Below are 23,679 nucleotides of genomic sequence, written 5' to 3'. Positions count from 1 at the left end.
CTTGCAGATTTCTATTTTGTATACCTTAGCTCTATTTTCTTACCTGACATACTATAATAAATCTAATATATATATATCAGCCTACGGTCTCAGCTACAGTTCTTTCTAACGGAAGTATTTGGCTAGGTTCCAAGGTTCCCACCCCTAGACCTAATTCAGGATTATTTGCTTGCAGATAGTTCTGCTTAGGGGAACCTGGACACAGGTAATTTATTATCTGTGCAATTATCCTACAGCTCCAATGAATTCCAATGTTTGAACCGGGAGCAGATGGGAAGGGGTAGTTTAAAACTAACCCTATTCTCCGCATGGACTCCTGAGCACCGTCCTTCGACATGCTCTTCACTAGCCAACTGTCCAAATAGTGGATCACGGACTCCAAGTCTGCGTAGCAATATTACGACTACTGCAAGACACTTAGAGGGGCACTTTTGCAAGAAACATCCAAGTTGCGATTTGGACGTCTTTGCAAAACGTCAAAATCTGGGGGGCGGGGAAAACTGTATTTTCAAAACAAGATGGACATCCATCTTTCGTTTTGAAAATACCATCAGAGACGTCCAAATCCAAGGACGTCCCTAAATTTCGATGTCCCTAGACATGGACGTCTTTGTTGGCATCGAGGCAGGTGGAGATCTGCTCAATGCATGTCCACTCCCAGTATCTAACATGGGTCTTACAGCCATGGGAACTGATGCACCCGATGCTGGTGCACGTGCCAATGCAGATGTCAATGAATCGGACCTGGCTCTAAACATGTTCTCTTTTTGAGCCTCTCTGGACGTCTGCATTCTTTTTTTGCATACGCAAATGATGGATACACCAGGAATGGGTGTCAGCCCCAGAGATAGTCCAATTGCACCGAGCACAGCTTATGAAGTCAACTGTTGATGACGTGGAAAGAAAAACAGCCATGGCCAAATCAAACGACTTGATGGTGACTTAAAAAAGGGACAAAGCACCAAGAAAGTAACAGGGAGAAAACCCCGGCTGGAGTTCAGGCCTAACAGGGCCTATTGGGCACAGTAAAAAAAGAAGCAAACGTAAAAGTGGGGGAAAAAAACCTAACTAAAAAATATAAAGGGAAGGTGTAAAAGGCCCCAAAGACAAAAAAGAACAAAAAAAGGCAGGACAAAACTGGCAGAGAAGGAACAAAAGCAGCTAAAAAAACTACTCATGCACCAGACACTGTGAGGAGCTGCGAATAGCGCGTTCTCTCCTCATGGTGGATGAAGAGACTGATGGTCCCTCGCTCTCACGGCAGAAGGGAAGGCACTCGCACATGCGCAGTGGGGACACTGCTGTGTGCTCTTAAAACTATACTACACTATTAAAGCGTTCCACACCGGGCAATGGGGGTGACGTCACCCATGTGTGAGAATAACATGACCTGCTTGTTCTCAGAGAAGCTAACGTACTTCAAAGCCAGTTCTATTTTCAAAGCATTAAGCATTTAGATCTGGACTGGCCACTTTTGGAAACATGATACTGGGCTAGATGCACCCTTGGTTTGATACAGCAGGGCAACTCTTATGTTCCCATGTTTACAGTTAGTATAAAAGTATTCACTTGCATGAGATACTTACATTGCATCTCATTAATTAGTTGATTCGTAGTATCAAACAGACTTCTATATGCAGTTATTGACTGACTGAGCTGGTCTTTCTCTTTTGTCAGTTCTGCCATCTGCTGCTGTTTCTTAAAACCTAAAGAAAAAAAAAAAGAAAAACGTGCAGAATAAAATGTGTTTCTCTTTAAATCCCAAATCCTGGAAGATATCTGTTGCAAAATGGTAAGGAAGCCAGTAAGAAGCTCTCTCTATACTTTCTAAAAGGATTTTGCTGCTTAAGTATATTGCAAAAGTTCTGATTGATATTGGTAACATTTAAATAATATACAGTTAATTAAAATAATAAATTGACTTTATTAAAGATACAACTATTATGATGCATCTAGGACCAGATTTTATTTATGCTGCCTAATAAAATCAGTGCTGAAAAAAATATCACTGGGCGTATTCTATAAACTACACCTAAAGTTATGTGCAGTTTATAGACTATGCCTACATTTAGGCATAGTTTAAAGAATACACCCAGCGCCGTTTCCTGCGACTATTGTTGCGGCCATTTACACAAACTAACACCTGGCATGTCAATGCCTAAGTTACATGTGAACAGGCATATTCTATAACTGCACGCAAATTCTATGAATGCCGAAGACCCAGCTATGCCCCTCCCATGGCCATGCCCTTTTCCAGATCTGCATCTTAGAAGTTACGTGCATCGCTTTATAGAATGTGCTTAGAAAGTTGTGCGCGTTAATTCTAATTAAAACCAATTAGTGGCAATAATTGCTTAAGTGATGATTATTGGTGTTGACTGGTTTGTTAACTACTACTAATCATTTGTATAGTACTACTAAATGTATGCAGAGCGCTGTACATATTATATGCAGGTAGTTTCTCTGTCTCTAGAGGGCTCACAATCTAAGTTTTGGTAACTGGGGCAATGGAGGGTTAAGTGACTTGTCCAAGGTCACAAGGAGCTGAAGTGGGAATCGAACCCAGGTTGCCAGGATCAAAGCCTGCTGCACTAACCATTAGGCCACTCCTAACTAAGATGTGCACACAATACAGAATATGACCAGATTTCCGCACACAACTTAGGTTGCACTAAATAGAACTTGGGGTTAATTTCTAATGTTACTCACCATTGTAAAACATGAATGGCAGACTGTACGATTCCAAAGACCATCTTGAGATAGGTAGTAGAACTGGCTCAAATTCAATTACATACTCGGTGCTATCCTTCCCTGGGCTGTTTTCTGCCAGAACTAAGTTCTGTGGGGAATTAGAATACGTACAATACATTTTGTCTACAGTTTGATTTATAAACAAAGAATGCATGTTTCTACAAGACTGTAAATTGCTTGAAATTTCAACAGTAAACTTTTAGAATTTTAATAGGCTGTGAGCAATCCAAATATGAAATTGTGCTGGGAAGTTCCAATAAGTACTAATGGTGACTACTTTCCAAGATGTATACAGGATTGCATCTGTAGCAGCACATGTGAGTAAATTTGAAAAAAACAAAAAACCCCAAATCCAAAAAGCTAAGCCAGCCTCGTCTACCTGACCCCCCCATTTTCTTGAAAACTTTGTGTGTGGATAGAGCACCAAACAAAGGGGCCCTTTTACTAAGCTGTGCTAAAAAGTGGCCTGCGGTACCAGTAGCTAGAAGTTTTCCCCACATGCTGAGGCCACTTTTAGCACTGCTGTAAAATGGCTGCATTTCCCTCATTAATGGCTACACGCTTACCAACAACCATTTACTAGGCGGTAAGGGCTCCCGTGCTAACCACGAGCTATGTGCATGGGTAGCACCCACTGAACACAAAACTACTGCAGGATGTGCTCAGTGGATTTTAACCTGCGGTAAGCATGCAGATTAGTAAAAGGACCCTAAAATTCATGCTCTCTAGTTCCACTACATTCCCATCTCTGGAAAAGGTTTGTAGATTAATACTTTTCAAATATTAAAATGTCAAGGACAAGCAGCACTACAAGTCATCATAAGTGGGACTCCCTAACTACAAGCTACCTTAAACTGTTTTTGGTGGCAACCACCCTTTCCAATTATATACATTTGTGAAGTAGAAGTGGGAATAGTTAATAAGTAATAATGCAGTTTATATTTTAGTTTTTGATTTTATGAGGTTTTTATGATGGATTATGTTTTTATTTTATGTTTTTCATTTAGGTATATTGGGGGTATTTAGGTTTTACAGGTAGACGACATGAAATTGGAGATAGGGTACAGTCCATTCCAGTGGTCTGGGTGGATGGGAAGGGTAATATTTATAGGACAAGATTATCTGAAAGGCCTTTCTGATTGTTTAGCAATTCCTGGGCAGATTTTGGAGATAACAGGCTATTGCAGATATGACAGGTGATTTTATCAGATGAGAAAGAGAAAACAGGCTTGCTTACAATATCTAGCGAGGGAACCTGAGTGTTATTTTAATGCTCACTTGGTCTATAACAAGACTGATCTCATTAGAGATTTAGCAGTGGATAGGCAATTGTATAACAAACTTGGTTAGAGGAATGGATTGGACATGTTTTATAATTTATCCTCCAGGATATGCTATGCAGTCCATTTCTAGGACAGGGAAGAGAAGTAGTGGCACTGCAGTGTTATTCTATTTAAATATGTTTATTAAAGGCTTTTTCATACCGATAATACAAAGGTAAACTCAAAAATAAACACAAAAGCAAACAACCCCCCCCCCCCCCCCCGCAAATAAACACAAAGGAAGATCAAAGAGCCATGGCAATACCCGGAAACACACAGTATGGATACACAAAATCAATTGGTGCTATGTGGCTTCTTACAAAAGAGATCTATACGAGCCCAGGTCTTCAAAACAGACAATTCGCCGACGCCTATGGGCCAAAATGGTTTCATATTTCCTAATCACACAAACGTAACTCCACCATTCATTATAATTGAGGTACATATTATTTTTCCAATTGGAGACTATTAAATGCAGAGCAACAGCTAACAATATGTTGAACAACTTTTTATCGGACTCCAGAAGGGGGATATTAGGACAAGAGGCTCGTAAGATCACAACCTCATAAGAAAGCGCAGTAGTCTCTGGCAGGTGAAAAATAAGACACATTCTTGTCCAAATAAGTTGCCAGTAAGCTCTGACGTTCTTACAGTAGAAGACCATATGCGCTAATGAGCCATCCCTCTCCTGGCAAGACCAGCAGCTAAAGTTGACACTCTTAGTGATTCTTGCCACACGAGCAGGAATCCAATAGGCTTTGTGAAATATAAAATATGAGGATTGCGATATCGCTGCTGACTTAGTGGGACGCAGGGAGTTAACCAAGAAAGTGTACCAGTCAAATTCTGACGCATCCAAACTGAATTCCACCTCCCAGGACATCCTTAATAGTGCAACTGTATCAGCATATGAATCCTGAAGTTTTTTGTATAGCAGGGATGCCTTCTTTCCACCCGATATGATGGTGCAACATAAAGAGAGAAAATCTGAAGGAGTTGTTGTAATTGAGTTGGAGACTTTAAAGGTTGAAAGATATGTGGATATGTCCTTCCATGTGCCAGAATCTATTAAAGAAACATTATACAATGCAGACAGAGCATCATGTGACAACAAAGTACCAGCAATATATAATTGGGATAACTGCCATACACCCCCTCCCTGCCATTCCGCTGTTTGAGACTGCAGGAGACCAGTTGGAAAACTAGAATTGTACCAGAGAGAAACATCTTCCAATGAGACAGTACAAATTCCAAGACCAGCTCTAAACGTACAAACATCAGAGGCAGAGGCTTTGAGCAACCGAATGCGTCTTGTATACGGATACAAATCTGCATACGGGAGAAGAGATAAAGGGCAAGGGTGCACCAGGGCTGCCTCAAAGATCTGCCACCGAGGTGTGAGGTGTGTAAATTCCCTTTGGAACCACATTAAAGACTGGGCAAGTCGAGAGGCCTTATGATAAGTCTTAAAATCAGGAATATTGAGACCTCCCAGATGCCTTGGTAACTTAAGTTTCTTGAGCGCAATATGGGGAGGCTTTCGCCTCCATAGAAATTTAATTAAGAGGGAATCAAGCTTGTTGTAAAATGAATTTGGAAAGGAGAGGGGGGTCATACTGAAAATGTAATTCAACTTTGGGGCTAGAACCATCTTGATAGCCTCTACTCTCTCACGTTAAATACAACGGGGACCACAAATTTAGAATCGAAGTAGCTAAGGATAAAATTTGCTCCTTAACAAGGGTCAAACTTTGATCAATAGACTTCGCATACCGTACCCCCAAATACTTAAGTTTGCACGGCTTCCAGGAGAATGGGTATGGCGATATCTGAGATCTATGCGCTAAGGAATTAAGCGGCATTATAGCTGATTTAGACCAATTGATTTTATAACCAGATAGAGTGGAAAAAGAATTAATTACTTCCAATATACTGGGAAGAGAATTGGGTGTGGTATAGAGCAAAATATCATCAGCATAGATGGAAAGTTTAAACATCTCCCCTCCAACAGATATTCGAATGTGCTCTAATGGCTATAGCCAGAGGCTCCAAGGCAATACTGAAAAGAAGTGGAGACAGTGGACAGCCTTGTTTAGTGCCTCTTCTAAGGGGAAAAAAAATTGAGAATTAATACCATTCACAAAGATGGAAGCTATCGGATTAGTATACAAAACCTTTACCATTCTAATAAAGGCTGGGCTAAAATTAAACCAAGCCAAAATATGGAACAAGTAAGCCCATTCAATTCTATCAAAGGCTTTCTCGGCGTCAAGTGAAACCGCTATAAAAGGTTCACATGAGCCCTCAACATGCGCTAGAACATTCCAAAAAAGTCTAGAGTTGTCACTAGCTAATCTAGTTACCGTAAACCCATTTTGATCTCTATGAATTATATCTGGGACAATATGTTGGAGGCGGAGAGCCAACAGTTTTGCATAAATTTTATTGTCTATGTTAATCAGTGAAATAGGCCTGTAATTCTCAACCCTGGATGGATCTCTGTCTGGTTTGGGTATAACAACAATCGTTGATTGATGGAAGGAGCCAGTTTGACCCTCATATAATAAGAGAGAGTTATAAAGAACTTGCAGTTTGGGCGCCAGAAGATCTGCAAACATCTGATAAAATTCTACAGTAAAACCATCATTTCCAGGCGACTTACCTGCAGAAAGAGAATGAATGGCGTCCAGGATCTCCTTATGGGAGAAGGGTTGCTCTAAAGCATGGTTTTGAGAGACATCTATAAGAGGCCTATCAAGATGGTTCCCAAACTCTCCAAAGGGCCCTGAGGAAAATTGAACCTCAGAATCATATAATTTGTTATAGTATAATTGGAATTGCTGGGCAATGGCATCATATGTGACATGTATGATTTCCGAGGGGTCAACAATTTGCGAGATCCTATTCCTACTTCTTTTAGTTTTAAGGTATTGCGCAAGAAGGTGGCTTGCTTTATTACTCTCAGCATATAATGTTGATTTGTGAGCATGAATAAGGTCCAACGCCTCCTTTGAAAGAGTAGTATTCAAGTCATATCTTAATTTCTGCAAACTCAAAAGAGTAGCCGGGTCATTATCTACAATGAACTGATCTTCTACCAGCTTAAGTTTGGCAGTTTTATCCTGCAAATCAGTTCTACAGCTACGATTGGCCATGGCAGAATAACTAATTATGTGACCTCTAATAGTAGCCTTAAAGGCATCCCACCACAGGAGAGCTTTATGTTCCTCCAGGATATTGAAATGGAAAAAGTCATCTATTTTGGATTTTATAAATTGAATAAAGACATCATCCTGCAGCAGCATGGATTGAAATCTCCAAGACGATTTGCTCTGGAGCGGTAAAATATTAGCTAACTGAAGAGATACTGACGAGTGATCGGAGAGGACTCTACTAAGTATCTCAGAATTACATGCATGAGTGTTATTAAATAAGGTTTTGAGGCTGGAGGTAATTGATACTTTAATGGATACTGGATGCTGATTTGGATAGACTTCTATTAAAAAGATTGAGATTTTAAACCCTATATCAGATAGAGAGGATGGGGGTGATCTATAGACCACCAGAAAATTGATTCCAGAGGATCTGCAGTCATTGATATCACAACAGATGATGGGATTTCATTTGTTTGACACTATAGGAGCTTTAAACCTTTATTTATTTTTTACTAGAAATTATGCAATACTTCAAGCATTGAATCGGAAACTGAAAATACAATCTATGAACACAGGAAAAACTACTTTATTAGATTTATTTATTAGGATTTATTTACCACCTTTTTAAAAGAACTCACTCAAGACGGTGTACAGTAAGAATAAATAAAACATAATAGACAATTACAGCAGTAAAAATATTCAAATAATACAAAGTATGGCATAATATAATACTTGTGTCAACACAATATGTAATAGAACATTTTAATAGTCCGCGAAGGGTATAAGCAAAGATGGGTGTAAGTGAGAGTGGGATGTTTGACCACGGAAATTCAAATCCTGGAGACAAGAATCTTAAAAAGCTTGTTTATTGATGAAAAGACTCGACATTTTCCCATCTATTTGCAGGCTCAATGTGGCTTACATTTTTCCGTAATGGTGATCACCAATTCCGGAAGAGAAACACATATTTAAGGTGAAGGAGACAGAGTGGATTAGGTATGCAGATAAAGAAAGCACATTTTCGTAATCAGAAATAAAAGGTATTGGATTAACTTCAATCGTGATAGATTAACTTGAACAATCAGGAATATTAAACTTCAATCTTGTTAAATTAGTATGGACAATCAGGAAGTACAGAATTACGTTTACTGAAGATTCGGTGTAAATTTTGTTAACTGGTATTTAGGATGGATTATTGTAGTACTAGTAAAAAAGCCCCGTTTCTGATGCAAATGAAACGAGGGCTAGCAATATTTTCTTCTGTGTGCATGTGGGAGTGTGTGTGTCCCTGTCCTCTGGCCTCTCTCCCCTCCCCCCTCTGAGTCCTTCACTGTTACAGAGCCAGCGATTTGATTTCGTGCTCTGCTGTTTTCCTTCACTGACTGTGTTACAGAGAGGGCGGGGCAGACACTCATAGGGAAACCGGATATCTCGCCCCCTTCACACTTCCGGCTGGAGGCTTCATAGAACGTTGGTTTTGCCTTTTATATAGAGATGCTTTTGAATAGGTTAGTTTTCAATAATTTACGGAAATTATTTATGTCGTGTGCTATTTTTATTGATTTACATAACATAGTAACATAGTAGATGACAGCAGAAAAAGACCTGCACGGTCCATCCAGTCTGCCTAACAAGACAACTCATGTGTGCTACTTTTTGTGTATACCCTACTTTGATTTGTACCTATGCTGTTCAGGGCACAGACCGTATAAGTCTGCCCAGCACTATCCCCGCCTCCCAACCACCAGCCCCGCCTCCCAACCACCGGCTCTGACAGACCGTATAAGTCTGCCCAGCATTATCCCCGCCTCCCACCACCGGCTCTGGCACTGACCGTATAAGTCTGCCCAGCACTATCCCTGTCTCCCACCACTGGCTCTGGCACATACCTTGCGTGCTTATATAGGAGAAACTGGATGCATATGTTAATTTATATTTCATTCCTTTACAGCTGGGGTAGTGAAGGTTCAGGAACGTGCGTGATGATTTAGTAGAGTTCCTGGTTGGTAGGTCTATAAGGTCTGACATATATCCCGGAACTTCACCATGTATGATCTTCAGTGGCGTAGGAAGGGGGGGGGGGGGCGGTCCGCCCTGGGTGCACGCCGCTGGGGGGTGTCGGTGCCTCGCTGGTTCCTTGCTTTCTCTGCCCCGGAACAGGTTACTTCCTGTTCCGGGGCAGAGAGAGCAAGGAACCAGCGAGGCGCTGACACCCCCCAGCGGCGTGCACTCGGCGGATTGGCTCTCCCGCCCGCCAGGTATGTTCTTGCGGGGGGGGGGGGGGGGGGGTTGCGCTACGGAGGGGGGAGGGTGCATCACCCTGGGTGTCAGCTGCCCTTGCAACGCCACTGATGATCTTATGAACCAGAGTGCAGACCTTGAATGTAATGCGCTCTCTTAGTGGAAGCCAGTGTAGTTTTTCTCTTAAGGGTCTGGTGTTTTCATATTTCGTTTTGCCAAATATGAGTCTGACTGCCGTTTTTTTATGTAGTTTGGAGTTTCTTAATAATTTGTTCTTTGCAACCGGCATAAATTGCATTGCAGTAATCTAGTTGGCTTAGTACAACTGATTGTATCAGTCTGCAGAATGCTTCCCTTAGGAAGAAAGGTTTTATTCTTTTGAGTTTCCACATTGAGTGAAACATTTTCTTTGTTGTGTTTTTCGCATGGTTTTCTAGTGTAAGATTTCGGTCGATTGTGACTCCTAGGATTTTCAGATTGTCTGAGACAGGAAGGGTAAAATTTGGGGTACTTATAATGGTGGGTTTGTACTTGTGTTGTGATGAGAGAATGAGACACTGTGTTTTATCTGGATTGAGTTTTAGTTGGAAAGCATCAGCCCATGAGTTCATAATTTGGAAGCTGTAATTTCTTTAGTGATTTCTGTCAGGTCATGTTTATGTTTCAACAATTTTATTGATGATGATAACAGGTTATACATGACTTAATAAAGAAAAAACAACCATGAGTAATTGTGTCGACCAAACACAGCAATGTAAATGTCTTTGGAAGCTCCATCATCAAACTGGTTTTTCAATTTTCTCCCCACCTCCCCCCCAATCCTATTATCTGAAAACCACACAATAGTGTTCTAATATTAAACAATAAAAGCAAGAACAGCAAAATAAAAAATTTTTGAATTCAAACCAGAATTATTATACATTGTGTCTTAAGATTACTTTTATCTAGTGTTACCTCCCTTTCTCCCTTCCCCTACCTTCTATGTTTCCTCAATTATAGTTGTCAACATTTCAAAAGGAAACAAGTACAAGATTCCAAGTGGAGCCAACAGAAAACCAGGGCCCCTGCATAGTTACAAGAAAGACAATTTATCATCAGGAAATTTAAATCTCCCCACTTCTTCCCTCCCCACCACTCCTTCCTCCTCCCCCCATCTCCAATTCCCTGTGCCCTCCGGACATCATCATTATTATGCAAGAATATTAACCTAAAGAACACATCCATAATATCACATCCCCTCCCCCTCTCCCAACCTCCCCCCGAGGAGATGCCCAATCCCACAACCTTACACCGAGTGAATGGGCCACTCAATTCATCGCGCCTAGAGTGAATTTACCACCAAGCTTCTCCCTTTGGCGGACAAGCTGTGTATATATGGCCCCCAGATTTCCAGAAACTGTCTCCGTTGCTTATGGGAACAACCCACACCTCTCCTTTCAAACAGCAGAAGCTCATGGAATTTATTCCTCCAATGCCAATAATCCGGGGGGGGGGGGGGGGGGAGTCCCCAACCCACTGACTCATAATCAACCTTTTACCTATCAGGCAAGCTTTCCGAATCAATTGGCGGGCCGCTCTGCCTTGGAAGATAAAAAGCTCATATTTATCCAACAGAATCCCCATCGGGGAGTACATGACTCTCGATCCCAAAAGTGATTCCAAATACTGGACAATGGAATTCCAAAAATGTCTCACCTTGGAACACTTCCATACACAATGAAAAAAGGATTCCGGAAGTCTTCCACATTTCTCACACAAAGGCGTAGATGTCCCCCCCCCCCCCATCTTGAAAATCTGGACTTTTGTTAAAAAGGCCCTATGCAGAATCCGGTATTGACATTCTCTTAAGCCTGTGTTCCCCGTCAAGCTAGGTATTCAGGATATCAAAACCTTGAAATCTAAGGAGAGGTGCGGCCGCAGTAAATCTCCTGCCCACCTCTGCTGAATTGACTCCCGGTCCGGTTGGGCCAGATATTGTCCTAACACCCTATGCAAACCCGAGATGGAAAGGCGCTCCCTCGGTACCGAATGGAAGAACTGCCGCAAAATATGACAATGTCGAGACCCCAATGCCACTTTATCTAATGAGTTAATGTAGTGTCTCAGCTGAGCATAAGCGAAGGTACCCCCCATATCAAAACCCATGCCGAGGGCTCCTAGATTCATCAGTGAACCTTGCAAGTTTAACACGTGTTCCAATCTAGTTATACTTTGCCGTGCCCATTTCCGAAATATCTCATTTTCCAGACCTGGTTGAAACGACAAATTCGCCTGGATGGGGAGGACATCCGACACCCATCTACTCAACCCAAACATGCGCATCATATCTCTCCAAAGGTGCCTCATCGGGGTCAATAAGATGCTATTTCGCAATGTAGTCGGGATCAGCTTACCCAGGGCTTTATCAAAAAATGAAAATGACATGGTGCATAATATTGACCTTTCAGCCGTCTAGATAGGTAGTCATCTCTTGCCAAAAACCAGTCTCCAAAATATCGTAAAAGACAAGCCCAATTATAACGCCTTAAATCTGGTAGTCCAAGGCCACCCTCCTTCCATGACCCCTGCAGCATACTCAGCGGAAGCTTTGCTTTCTTTCCACCCCAGCAAAAGCGTCTAATCGCCTTTTTAAACACAGTTAGGTCTCTCTTAGCTAAGTAAATGGGCAGCATTTGCATCAGATAAACCCATCTGGGGAATTCCACCATCTTAAACAACTGGATCCGCCCACTGAGTGACAACGGCAACGACATCCACGCACTCAACCGCTCCGTTGTAGCCTTCAACAGTCTAGAAACATTCAAATGGTATAGTTCTGAGACCTGCATAGATACATGTAACCCCAGATATTTAAAGGATCCCTGAAGCGGGAACTCCGACCCCCATTCTTGCTGTAAACTATCCATGGAAGGTAACACAAGAGACTTATTGCAATTAAGCCGAAACCCCGCGAAATCTCCATATTTCCGAAAAAGTTCCAACAAAGCAGGCAACGAGGCATGTGGCTCGGTTAGATGCACCAGTAAGTCATCTGCAAAAGCCGAAAGGAGAAACTCCGAGTTCCCGATTGATACACCCTTAATCTCAGGATGGTGTCTCAATTCACGAATTAAGGGATCCAGAGACAAAACAAACCGTAGTGGGGACAGGGGACAACCTTGCCTTGCCCCTCTGTAAATCCGAAAGGGCTCCGAACACTCTCCATTCACCCACACATATGCCCACGGCTCCAAATACAGAACTTGTTTGGCCTCTAGAAAAAACTGGTCAAAGCCATATCGCCTCAACACGGCAAACATGAATGACCAGTTCACTTTGCCGAACGCCTTCTCTGCGTCAAAACTGATTAAGAGGGAGGAGAGGCGTTTCTGAGCCACAACTTCTAAAGATGCTAAAATAGATCTGACATTTTTAACCGCGGTCCGCCCCTTCACAAACTCCACCTGGGACTCATCAACCAATGATGGGAGAACCATGGCCAACCTGTTAGCTAGGACCTTGGCATATAACTTTGCGTCAACATTGATGAGGGAAATAGGCCTATAAGACTCCGGCTCCACCGCATTTTTCCCCGCTTTGTGTATCACAACAATCTGAGCCACTTTAAAAGTATCTGGGATCGATTGAGTAAGCACCATTGAATTAAACAAAGATATTAACAACCTTTTGACCTTTTCAAAAAATTGTTTGTAAAATTCAACCCTATACCCGTCCGGTCCCGGAGTCTTGTGTAACGCACTCTGTTGCACGGCCAGCATTAAATCTCCCTCAGTAAAGGAGGGCTGAGGTAGATCCAGATTGTCCAAATACAGATCACCATCCAATTCTACGTCTGGATCAGCAGCATATAACGCCTTGTAGAACCTACCAAATGTATCTGTGATATCTCTATCTGCTCTTACCATTCGACCGTCATTTGCCTTCAATTGTAACACCTGGTGAACACCCCCCTTTTTGTGTATCATCCTTGCCAACAAACTTCCCGCCTTATTGCCATGTTGGAACAAGCGAAACTTATAATACGCTTGGGTCTTAACCGTTCTCTGATGTAACAGTTCGTTTAACTCTTTCTGTGTCCCTAGCAGTGCCTCCTTCTTTCCCAATGTGGGGGAGCGCCCATACTCTCTTCTCAGACTCTGCACCAGGGCCCCCAGTCGGACAATTGCCCCGTCTCTCGCCTTTCGGTGTTGCGCCACATAAGAAATGATATCCCCACGCAACACAGCCTTTGCTGTCTCCCAAAAAAGGGCTGGCTGATCCACGTGCTCTCCATTATGATACACATAATCTTCCCATCTATCTTCCAGATAGGCTTGAAATCTTGAATCACGCCCGAGCTCGAGGGGATAACACCATACCTTATTGCTCAGGCCTCTCGCCTTATCGACCAAAAGCAGCCAAACCGGAGCGTGATCAGATACCGCATAGGGCCCTATCTCCGCCTTTAGCACCTGAGAAAATAGGGATCTGGATACAAACAGATAGTCAATACGGGATTGAGAGCCATGTGCCCGCGAGAGATGAGTGAAACCTTTTTCAGATGGGTGTACCATCCTCCACACATCTACTAACTCCAAAGTCTTACACAGTGACGATAGTGCCCTACAACCGCCCTCTGAACCCTGGACACCCGGATTTGAACGATCCATTAGAGAATCAAATGCTAAATTAAAATCTCCTCCTAAGATTATTTCCCCTCCCACATGCGGAGACAGTCTCCCAATCAGGGCCTGAAAGAAACTTGCACTGAACACATTAGGGGCGTATGTATTACACAGTACTAAGTGGTGGCCAGCAAGCACCACCTCAGCCAGAACCCATCTGCCACTGGGGTCCGTCTTTACTAACTTAAGCTGAAGTGGGATACCTTTTCGAAAAAGAATCATCACCCCCGCCTTCCTCCCTACCGCAGGGGCCTCCACTAAGGATCCCACCCAGCTTTGTTTGAATTTTGCATGTTCACCCGAGGATAAATGTGCCTCCTATATGAAAGCCACATCAGCCCTCTGCCTTTGCAACGGTTGGAGTATTTTGGTACGCTTTATGGGTGAGGTGATGCCCCCCACATTCCATGAAAAAAGTTTAAGTGAACCCATAAAGCCAGTACTCATTTATCTGTCTGAGAAAGCTGTTTCTTCTCAACAACACAAGGGGATGTCTCCCAGCCCTTAGACATCCCCTCAACTGCCATTCACTCCAGCTACCACTCCACCAAGTTATGATCACACATCTCCTCACCCTCCCCCCTCCCCTCCCTCCCTCCCAACTCCCCATCCCGACCACATATAACCCCACCTGAGCCCAATCACGCGAACTCCCTCCTCCCCTATAGAAAATAAACATGCATCCCCGCTTACTCATCTTATTATTCAAACCTTTACATACATTCCATACATCTCCACTCCCTAGTATATTTAGGTCTTACCCTCTTGTATATAGTAACCCAACAACCTTAAAAGATGTCATGTACCCTCTGCCCCCCCCCCCTTATTAAGCCAACTTGACAACTGTACACATAGAATAAGAATGCACCACCTTATCCAAAAAGAAAAAAAACAAAACAAACAGTATCATCTTCCCCTAGGTTCATACCAGGTGCATACCAGTTCAGGCCCACTAGAACCTATGTCCAGGTCCTATGATTCTAATAAATAAGATCATCATGCCGGGCCCTCAGCAGCCAGATCTTGCTGTACAAACGTCAGCGCCTCATCCGCCTTGGTAAAAAACCGCTGAGATCCCTGATGCCAAATCTTCAAACGTACAGGGTAAAGCAAGGCGAACTGTATCTTCTTTGAAAACAACAGCTGGCATACATCTCGGAATGCCTTGCGCTGCTGCGACACTGCATTTGAAAAGTCTTGAAAACAGCGCACAACCGAATTTTCGTACTTCAATTGTCCTGCTTTCCTGAGTGCTTGAAATATGTCTTGTTTGTGGGCGAAATTCAACACTTTAAATATCACTACTCTGGGGCGCGAGTCTTCCTTCCTCACAGGCCCCAATCTGTGGGCTCGTTCCACTCGCAGCGGGGCCTGTTGACAGATTGAGCTTCAGTTCTGTGGGGAGCCAAGTTTCCAAAAATGATCTCAGTTCTCCTTCTCTGATCGTTTCAGGCAACCCCACCATCTGAATATTGCTCCGGCGAGCCCTATTTTCGAGGTCCTCCAGCTTTGCTTCGAGTCGGTGGACTTGCTGCTGTAGGGCTTTACAGGAGCTATGCTGCTTGTGAACCGAATCTTCCACATCTGACAGCCTTTGTTTACAGAGAGCAAATTCCGCTTGTATGCCGCCCAGCTTCTCGTCGATCCCTTGCAATTGATCCGCAATTTTTTGCAGTTTTACATTAACCGACGGCTCTAGCATGGAGGAAACCTCTGCCGCCACTTCTGCAGCCCACGCGGAGCTCACTGTCGGAGGACTTCCGCTGCCCGCCTCCGCCATCTTCTGCTGTAGGACTCGGGATCGCGCCCCGTCCTTTTTCCCCAATTTCGCCGCCATCCAATCCTCGTTTCCGCTTTCCACGGTGCAGAGCCGATGCCTTTACAGTTCCCTCACACCTGGGTAAGATCCAAATAAGTGGGGATATCCCGATCGTGTTGTAAAGCAGTATTAAGTGCGAGTAAGGAGGGAGCTCCGCACGACGACGACCGCTCTCTAGCCGTGCATCATGTGATCTCTGTCAGGTCATGTTTAAATGGGATATAGATCGTGACATCATCTGCATAAATAAAAAGGATTGAAGCCTTGGTTGGATAGCATTTTGGCTAAAGGTGTCATTAGGTTGAAGAGGGTTGGTGAGAGCGGTGATCCTTGAGGTACTCCTCATTCTGGTTTCCAAGGTGGTGATATAATCGAATTTATTTATTTGGTTCACTTGTATCCCACATTTTCCCAGCATGTGCGGGCTCAATGTGGCTAACAAAGTTACAATAAAATTACATAATACAACAGGATATAATAGTAAAATAAAAAAATAACAAATACAGGACGTAAGCAGCTAAATAAGGGAATATGGATGGGAAATCGGGAGCAACAAAAGGGAAGCAGACAAAGGCAAAAAAGAGAGCAGGAAATCTGACAAACGGAAATAGGGGTTTAAAGAGCACTGGGGGCTTTGGGATAGACTTTACTAAACAAATACGTTTTTAGTAATTTCTTAAATGTTAGGTGATCCGAAGTCTCTCTCAGTTGTCTCGGCAAGGCATTCCAGGATTGCGGGCTGATGTATGAAAAAGATGAAGCATAGATTGACTTGTACTTTAGATTCCTGCAGGAAGGATAGTGCAGAATAAGATAAGTACGAGATGGCACCGATGAATTTCTGATATTACTTGGTATGTTCTTGCTGTTAGGAAGCCTTTGATCCAGTTAAGTACGTTTCCTACAATTCTGAAATATTCTAAAGATATTTAGTAGTATTTTATGGTTAACCATGTCGAATGCACTGGACAGTATACACCAGGGTATGGAAAGAACGCAAATATGAAACTGCACATCTGCTGTAAGTGATCTGTAACCTATTAAAATCGTCCACAGTACCTGAAGATTGGAGGGAGGCCAATATAATGCCTATTTTAAAATATGGATGTAGGGGTGATCTGGGAAATTACAAACTGGTAAGCCTGACATCAGTGCTGGGCGAAATAGTGGAAACTATTACAAAGAATAAAATCACTGAACACAGACAAAAATGATATAACAGGACAGAGTGAACATTAATTCAGCCAAGGAAAGTCTTGATTCACCAATCTGATTCATTTCTTTGAATGCGAGAATAAAAATGTGGATAAAGGTGAGCTGGTTGATGTGCTGTATCTAGATTTTCAGAATGTGTTTGACAAAATTAAAAATTCATGGGATAGGAGGCAATGTTCTCTTGTGGATTAGGAATTGATTGATGGGTATAAAACAGAGTGTAGGGTTAAATGGTCAATTCTTTCATTGGATGAGGATAAGTAGTGGAGCACCGCAGAGATCTGTACTGGGACTGGTGCTATTTAATATATTTATTAGTGATCTGGAAATGGGAATGACGAGTGAGGTGATTAAATTACAGATGAGAAAAAACTATTCAAAGATGTTAAAATGCATCTGGATTGTGAAAAATTGCAGGAAGACCTTAGAAAGTTTAAAGACTGGGAATCCAAACGGCAGATGAAATTTAATGTGGGCAAGTGGAGCAGCTGCCAGGGTCAAAAATTTACACCAGGCGTGGATGCTGTTTAAAAATACTATCCTGGAAGCCCAGGCCAAATATATTCCATGTATTTAAAAAGGAGGGAGGAAAACCAAATGACAGCCAGCATGGTTAAAAAGTGAGGTGAAAGAAACTATTAGAGCTAAAAGAAAATCCTTCAGAAAATTGAAGAAGGAACTGACTGAAATTAATAAGAAACAGCATAAGGAATGTCAAGTCAAATGCAAAGCATTGATAAGGAAGGCAAAGAGGGACTTTGAAAAAAAGATTGCATTGGAGGCAAAAACACATAGTAAAAATTTTTTTTTAGGTACATTAAAAGCAAGAAGCCAGCAAAAGAATAGGTTGGACTGCTAGATGGCCAAGGGGTAAAAAGGGGTGATCAGGAAAGACAAAGCCATAGTGGACAGATTAAATGAATTCTTTGCTTCAGTCTCCACCGAGGAAGATTTGGGAGAGATACCGATGCCAGAAATGGTATTCAAAGCTGTTGAGTAAGAGAAACTGAATGAAATGAAACCTCTATAAACCTAGAGGATGTAATGGGGCAATTGGACAAATTGAACAGTAGCAAATCTCCTGCACCAGATGCTATTGGTACCAGAAGATTGAAGGGTAGCCCATGTAACACCGATATTTAAAAAAAGGTTCCAGAGGGGATCCGGGAAATTATAGACCAGTGAGCCTGAAGTCGGTGCCAGGCAAAATGGTAGAGACTATTAAAAAGAACAAAATTACAGAGAATATTCAAAAGCATGGATTAATGAGACAAAGCCAACATGGATTTAATGAATGGAAACCTTGTCGCACCAATCTATTACATTTCTTTGAAGGGGTGAACAAACGTGTGGATAAAGGCGAGCCGGTTGATATTGTGTATCTGGATTTTCAAAAGGCCTTTGACAAAGCACCTCATGAAAGACTGCAGAAGAAATTGGAGAGTCATGGGATAGGAGGTAGTGTTTTATTGTGGATAAAAAACTGGTTAAAAGATAGAAAATAGACAGTAGGATTAAATGGTCAGTATTCTCAATGCAGAAGGGTAGATAGTGGGGTTACTCAGGGGTCTGTGCTGGGACCGCTGCTTTTTAACATATTTATAAATCACCAAGAGATGGGAGTAACTAGTGAGGTAATTAAATTTGCTGACGACACAAAGTTATTCAAAGTTGTTAAATCGCAAGAGGATTGTGAAAAATTACAAGAAGACCTCACAAGACTGGGAGTCTAAATGGCAGATGATATTTAATGTGAGCAAGTGCAAAGTGACGCATGTCAGAAAGAGAAACCAGAACTATAGCTACGTAATGCAAGGTTCCACGATAGGAGTCAATGACCAAGAAAGTGATCTCGGAGTCGTTGTTGATGATACGTTGAAATGCTTTGCTCAGTCTGCTGCGGTGGCTAAGAAAGCAAAGAGAATGTTAGGTATTAACAGGAAAGGAATGGAAAACAAAAGTGAGGATGTTATAATGCCTTTGTATTAGTCCATGGTGCAACCGAACCTCGAATATTGTGTTCAATTCTGGTCACCGCATCTCAAAAAAGACATAGTGGAATTAGAAAAGGTGCAGAGAAGCGCAACGAAAATGATAAAGGGGATGGAATGACTTCCCTATGAGGAAAGGCTGAAGCATCTAGGGCTCTCAGCTTAGAGAAGAGACGGCTGAGGGGAGATATGATAGAAGTCTATAAAATGAGTGGAGTGGAACAGATAGACATGAATTGTTTGTTTACTCTTTTCAAAAATACTAGGACAAGGAGGCATGCGATGAAGCTATAAACTGGTAAATTTAATATGAATCTGAGAAAAGTTTTCTTCACTCAACATGTAATTAAACTTTGGTATTTGCTGCCAGAGAATGTGGTAAAGGCAGTTAGCTTAGCAGAGTTTAAAAAGGGTCTGGACGGCTTCCTAAAGGAAAAGTCCATAGACCATTATTAAATTGACTTGGGGAAAATCCACTACTTATTTCCAGGATAAGCAGCATAAAATGTATTGAGCTTTTTTTGGGATCTTGCCAGGTATTTGTGACCTGGATTGGCCACTGTTGGAAACAGGGTGCTGGGCTTCATGGACCTTTGGTCTGTCCCAGTGTGGTAATACTTATAAATGAAAGAATAAACCAAATCACAGTTATTTGATGCTAGGTTCCACACTAGGAGTCGGCACCCAAGAAAAAGATCTAGGTAACATCATGGACAATACGCTGAAATCTTCAGCTCAGTGTGTGGCAGCAGCTAAAAAAGCAAACAAAATGCTAGGAATTATTAAGAAACGAACAGAAAATAAAACAAAGAACATTACAATGCCTCTATAATCACACCATGGTCCATGAAGCCCAGCATCCTACTTCCAACAGTGGCCAATTCAGGTCACAAATACCTGGCAAGATCCCAAAAAAGTACAAAACATTTTATGCTGCTTACCACAGAAATAAGCAGTGGATTTTCCCCAACTCCATTTTAATAACGGTCTATGTACTTTTCCTTTAGGAAGCTGTCCAGAACCTTTTAAAACTCTGCTAAGCTAACCGCTTTTACCAAATTCTCTGGCAGCAAATACCAGAGTTTAATTAAATGTTGAGTGAAGAAATATTTTCTCAGATTCGTTTTCAATTTACTACTTTGCAGCTTCATTGCATGTCCCCTAGTCCTAGAATTTTTGCAAAGAGTAAACAGACACTTCACTCTACCTGTTCTACTTCACTCATTATTTTATAGACCTCTATCATATCTCCCCTCAGCCGTCTTTTCTTCAAGGTGAAGAGCCTTTCCTCATATGGAAGTTTTCCCATCTCCTTTATCATTTTCGTCGCCCTTCTCTGCAGTTTTTCTAATTCCACTATATCTTTTTTGAGATGCGGTGACCAGAATTGAACACAAGATTCGAGGTGCGGTCGCACCATGGAGCGATACAAAGGCATTACAACGTCCTCATTTTTGTTTTCCATTCCTTTCCTAATGATACCTAACATTCTATTTACTTTCTTAGCCACCACAGCACACTGAGCAGAAGGTTTCAACGTATCACCAATAACACCTAGATCTCTTTCTTGGTCTGTGACGCCTAACGTGGAACCTTGCATTACGTAACTATAATTTGGGTTCCTCTTTCCCACATGCATCACTTTGCACTTGCTCACATTAAATACCATCTGCCATTTAGACGCCCAGTCTCATAAGATCCTCTTGTCATTTTTCACAATCCTCCTGCGATTGAACAACTTTGAATAACTTTGTGTTGTCAGCAAATTTAATTACCTCACTAGTTACTCCCATCTCTAGGTCATTTATAAATATGTTAAAAAGCAGCTGTCCCAGCACAGACCCATGAGGAACCCCACTAACTACCCTTCTCCATTGAGAATACTGACCATTTAACCCTACTCTCTGTTTTCTATCTTTTAACCAGTTTTTAATCCACAATAGGACACTACCTCCTATCCCATGACTCGGAATCAGCCCCAGCACCGACCCCTGAGGAACTCCACTGCTCACCTTCCTTTCCTCCAAGTAAATTCCATTTACCACTGCCCTCTGCCACCTGTCAGTCAACCAGTTTCTTATCCAGTTCACCACTTTTGGTCCTAAATTCAGCTCTTTCAGCTTATTCACGAGTCTTCTGTGGGGATCGTATCAAAGGCATTGAGGAAATTCAAGATTACACCTTGCGCACGTTCTTCATCCAGTTCTTTGGTTATCCTGTCAAAGAAGTCAATAAGATTCGTTTGGCAGGATTTTCCTTTGGTAAAGCCATGTTGCCTCGGGTCCTGTAACCCATTGGCTTCTAGAAACTTAACTATCCTTTCTTTCAGCGGCGACTCCATTACTTTTCCTATCACCGACGTGAGACTTACCGGTCTGTGGTTTCCCACTTTTTCTCTGTCTCCACGTTTGTGAAGAGGAACCACATCCGCTTGTCTTCAATCTCATGGAACCTCTCCCAGCTCTAAAGATTTATTAAATAAATCTTTAAGAGGTCCCGCCAGGACCTCCCTGATCTCCCTCAGTATCCTGGGATGTACCCCATCTGGCCCCATAGGAAAATGCTGGATGGAAGTGGGAAAGAGAGAGCGGCAAGCTGTAGTTAGGCACAGTCAAAAGAGGAAGAAATGCTGTATGGAAGTGGGGAGGAGAAAGGGAGAAGCTGTAGGTAGACATAGTCAAAAGAAGAAAACTGAAGACTGGATAATAAAAAAGTTAAATGTGGGCAGAGGCAGAAAATAAAATCGAAGAAAGCTGAAAGGAAGAGGAAGAGAGAAAAATGACAAACAGGAAATCCTGGCAATAGATTTAAGAGAAGACAAGGAAAGTAGAAACCAGAAACTGGGACCAACACAATTGAAAAAAGTATGTGGCCAGTCAACAAAGGTAGAAAAAAGAATTTAATTTTTAGTAAAGATCTTATAGTCTATCCCCAATAGCGAGATAGGCCTATAAGATCCGCAGAGCTGCTGGTCCTTCCCTGGTTTGTGAATAACCGTGATATTGGCCAGTTTCCATGTTGGTGGGAGCCCCGGACTAGTCTCCAAAGAATTGAACACCCGCAGTAACAATGGGGCCAAGAGCTTCCCAAATATCTTATAAAATGTGTTGGTAAATCCATCAGGGCCCGGCGCTTTACCTGCTGGGAGCCCCTTGATAGTGTGGAAGACCTCCTCTAATTCAATGGGGTGTGATAGCATCTGATTAATATTGGTAGACAGTCGGGGAAGCTCTGAACCCTCTAGATATTTTTCTATGTCTGCCTTCGATACCTCTTTGCCTCTAGCATACAGCTTCTCATAGTACTCTTTAAATGCTAATTCTATATAGTCAGAGTCTGTGTGTGTCTCCCCTCTCTCATCTCTCAGGCTCGCAATTATGTTGCGGGTTGCTTGCTGTTTAAGCTTGTATGCTAGGAGACGGCTAGCCTTATTTCCAAATTCATAGTGGGTTTGTTGGGCCTTCTGAAGGTCTTCCGATAGATCTGCCAGCTCCAGGTCGCATATTTGATTCCGGAGCCGGCAGATGTTGTCTATGAGTGCTTGTGAGTGTTCAGACCCACCTCGGTGGAGTCTGGTTTCTTCCTGTTCTAGTTGTCTCTGGAGGGTAGCCTCCCGTGACATCCGCTGTTTCCTAACATGTACCTTCAGCGCTATGAGGTGACCTCGCATAACTGCCTTAAATGCTTCCCAGACCACTATAGGCGAAACTGCCCCATTGTCATTGAATTGGATATATTCTTTGATGTTGTTTTCTATGCTCACTATATTAATTGGATCTTCAAAAGAGCGTCATCCAGCCGCCACCCTCTCTGCATTTCATATGCCTTAGGTAATACCAGCTGCAATAGAACCGGTGAATGGTCCGACCAGGTTCTGGGCAGCATCTGATGTGACCCCATCATCCCTGCTATAGATGCCTCCCCTAGCCAAAAATCAATCCGGGAGAATGATTGGTGGACTGTGGAAAAGTATATATAGCTACACTCTCGCGGATTTATCTGGCACCACAGATCTATTAGGTGCCAATGGTTAAATTCTTGCAGTCTTGCTCTATCTCTGCGGCCATATCGGACACTTCCTGAGGAGTTGTCTAGGTGGGATTGCAAGGTGAGATTAAAGTCTCCACCTACAATCAGGGAGCCCTCTATATGTTTCTGAACTAATTGATCTAGCTCTGAAAAAAATCCCTCCTGCTGCAAGTTGGGTCCGTAGACGTTTATTACAGTGAAGACCCGTCCCAACAGTGAAAAGACTACCAGGAGATATCGTCCTCCTTTGTCTCTAACTACTTTTAAGATATTCCATGGTTTATCACTCGTGAAAGCGAATGCTACATACCTGTAGAAGGTATTCTCCGAGGACAGCAGGCTGATTGTTCTCACTGATGGGTTGACGTCCTCGGCAGCCCCCTCCATCGGAAAGTTTACTAGCAAAGGCCTTTGCTAGTCCTCGCGCGCCCATGCGCACCGCGCATGCGCGGCCGTCTTCCCGCCCGAAACCGGCTCGAGCCGGCCAGTCCA

At 42.6% G+C, this 23,679-nt stretch overlaps 1 protein-coding gene across 2 annotated transcripts in view; it reads right to left on the bottom strand.

Moving 5' to 3' along the window:
- SMCHD1 (structural maintenance of chromosomes flexible hinge domain containing 1) overlaps positions 1–23,679 on the bottom strand; it is a 735,404-nt gene that overhangs the window by 181,400 nt on the left and 530,325 nt on the right. For both annotated transcript variants that reach the window (XM_030213010.1, XM_030213015.1), the window contains exons 38-39: positions 2,710–2,839; positions 1,587–1,706 (exon numbers count right to left, since the gene is read on the bottom strand). In XM_030213010.1, coding sequence (XP_030068870.1) covers positions 1,587–1,706; positions 2,710–2,839 — 250 coding nt within the window. The remainder of the gene's footprint in view (positions 1–1,586; positions 1,707–2,709; positions 2,840–23,679) is intronic.

Source organism: Microcaecilia unicolor, chromosome 1 (genome assembly GCF_901765095.1).
Source record: "Microcaecilia unicolor chromosome 1, aMicUni1.1, whole genome shotgun sequence".
NCBI lineage: Eukaryota > Metazoa > Chordata > Amphibia > Gymnophiona > Siphonopidae > Microcaecilia > Microcaecilia unicolor.
Note: the sequence above shows the minus strand (reverse complement) of the source record. Positions and strands in the feature narration are given on the sequence as shown.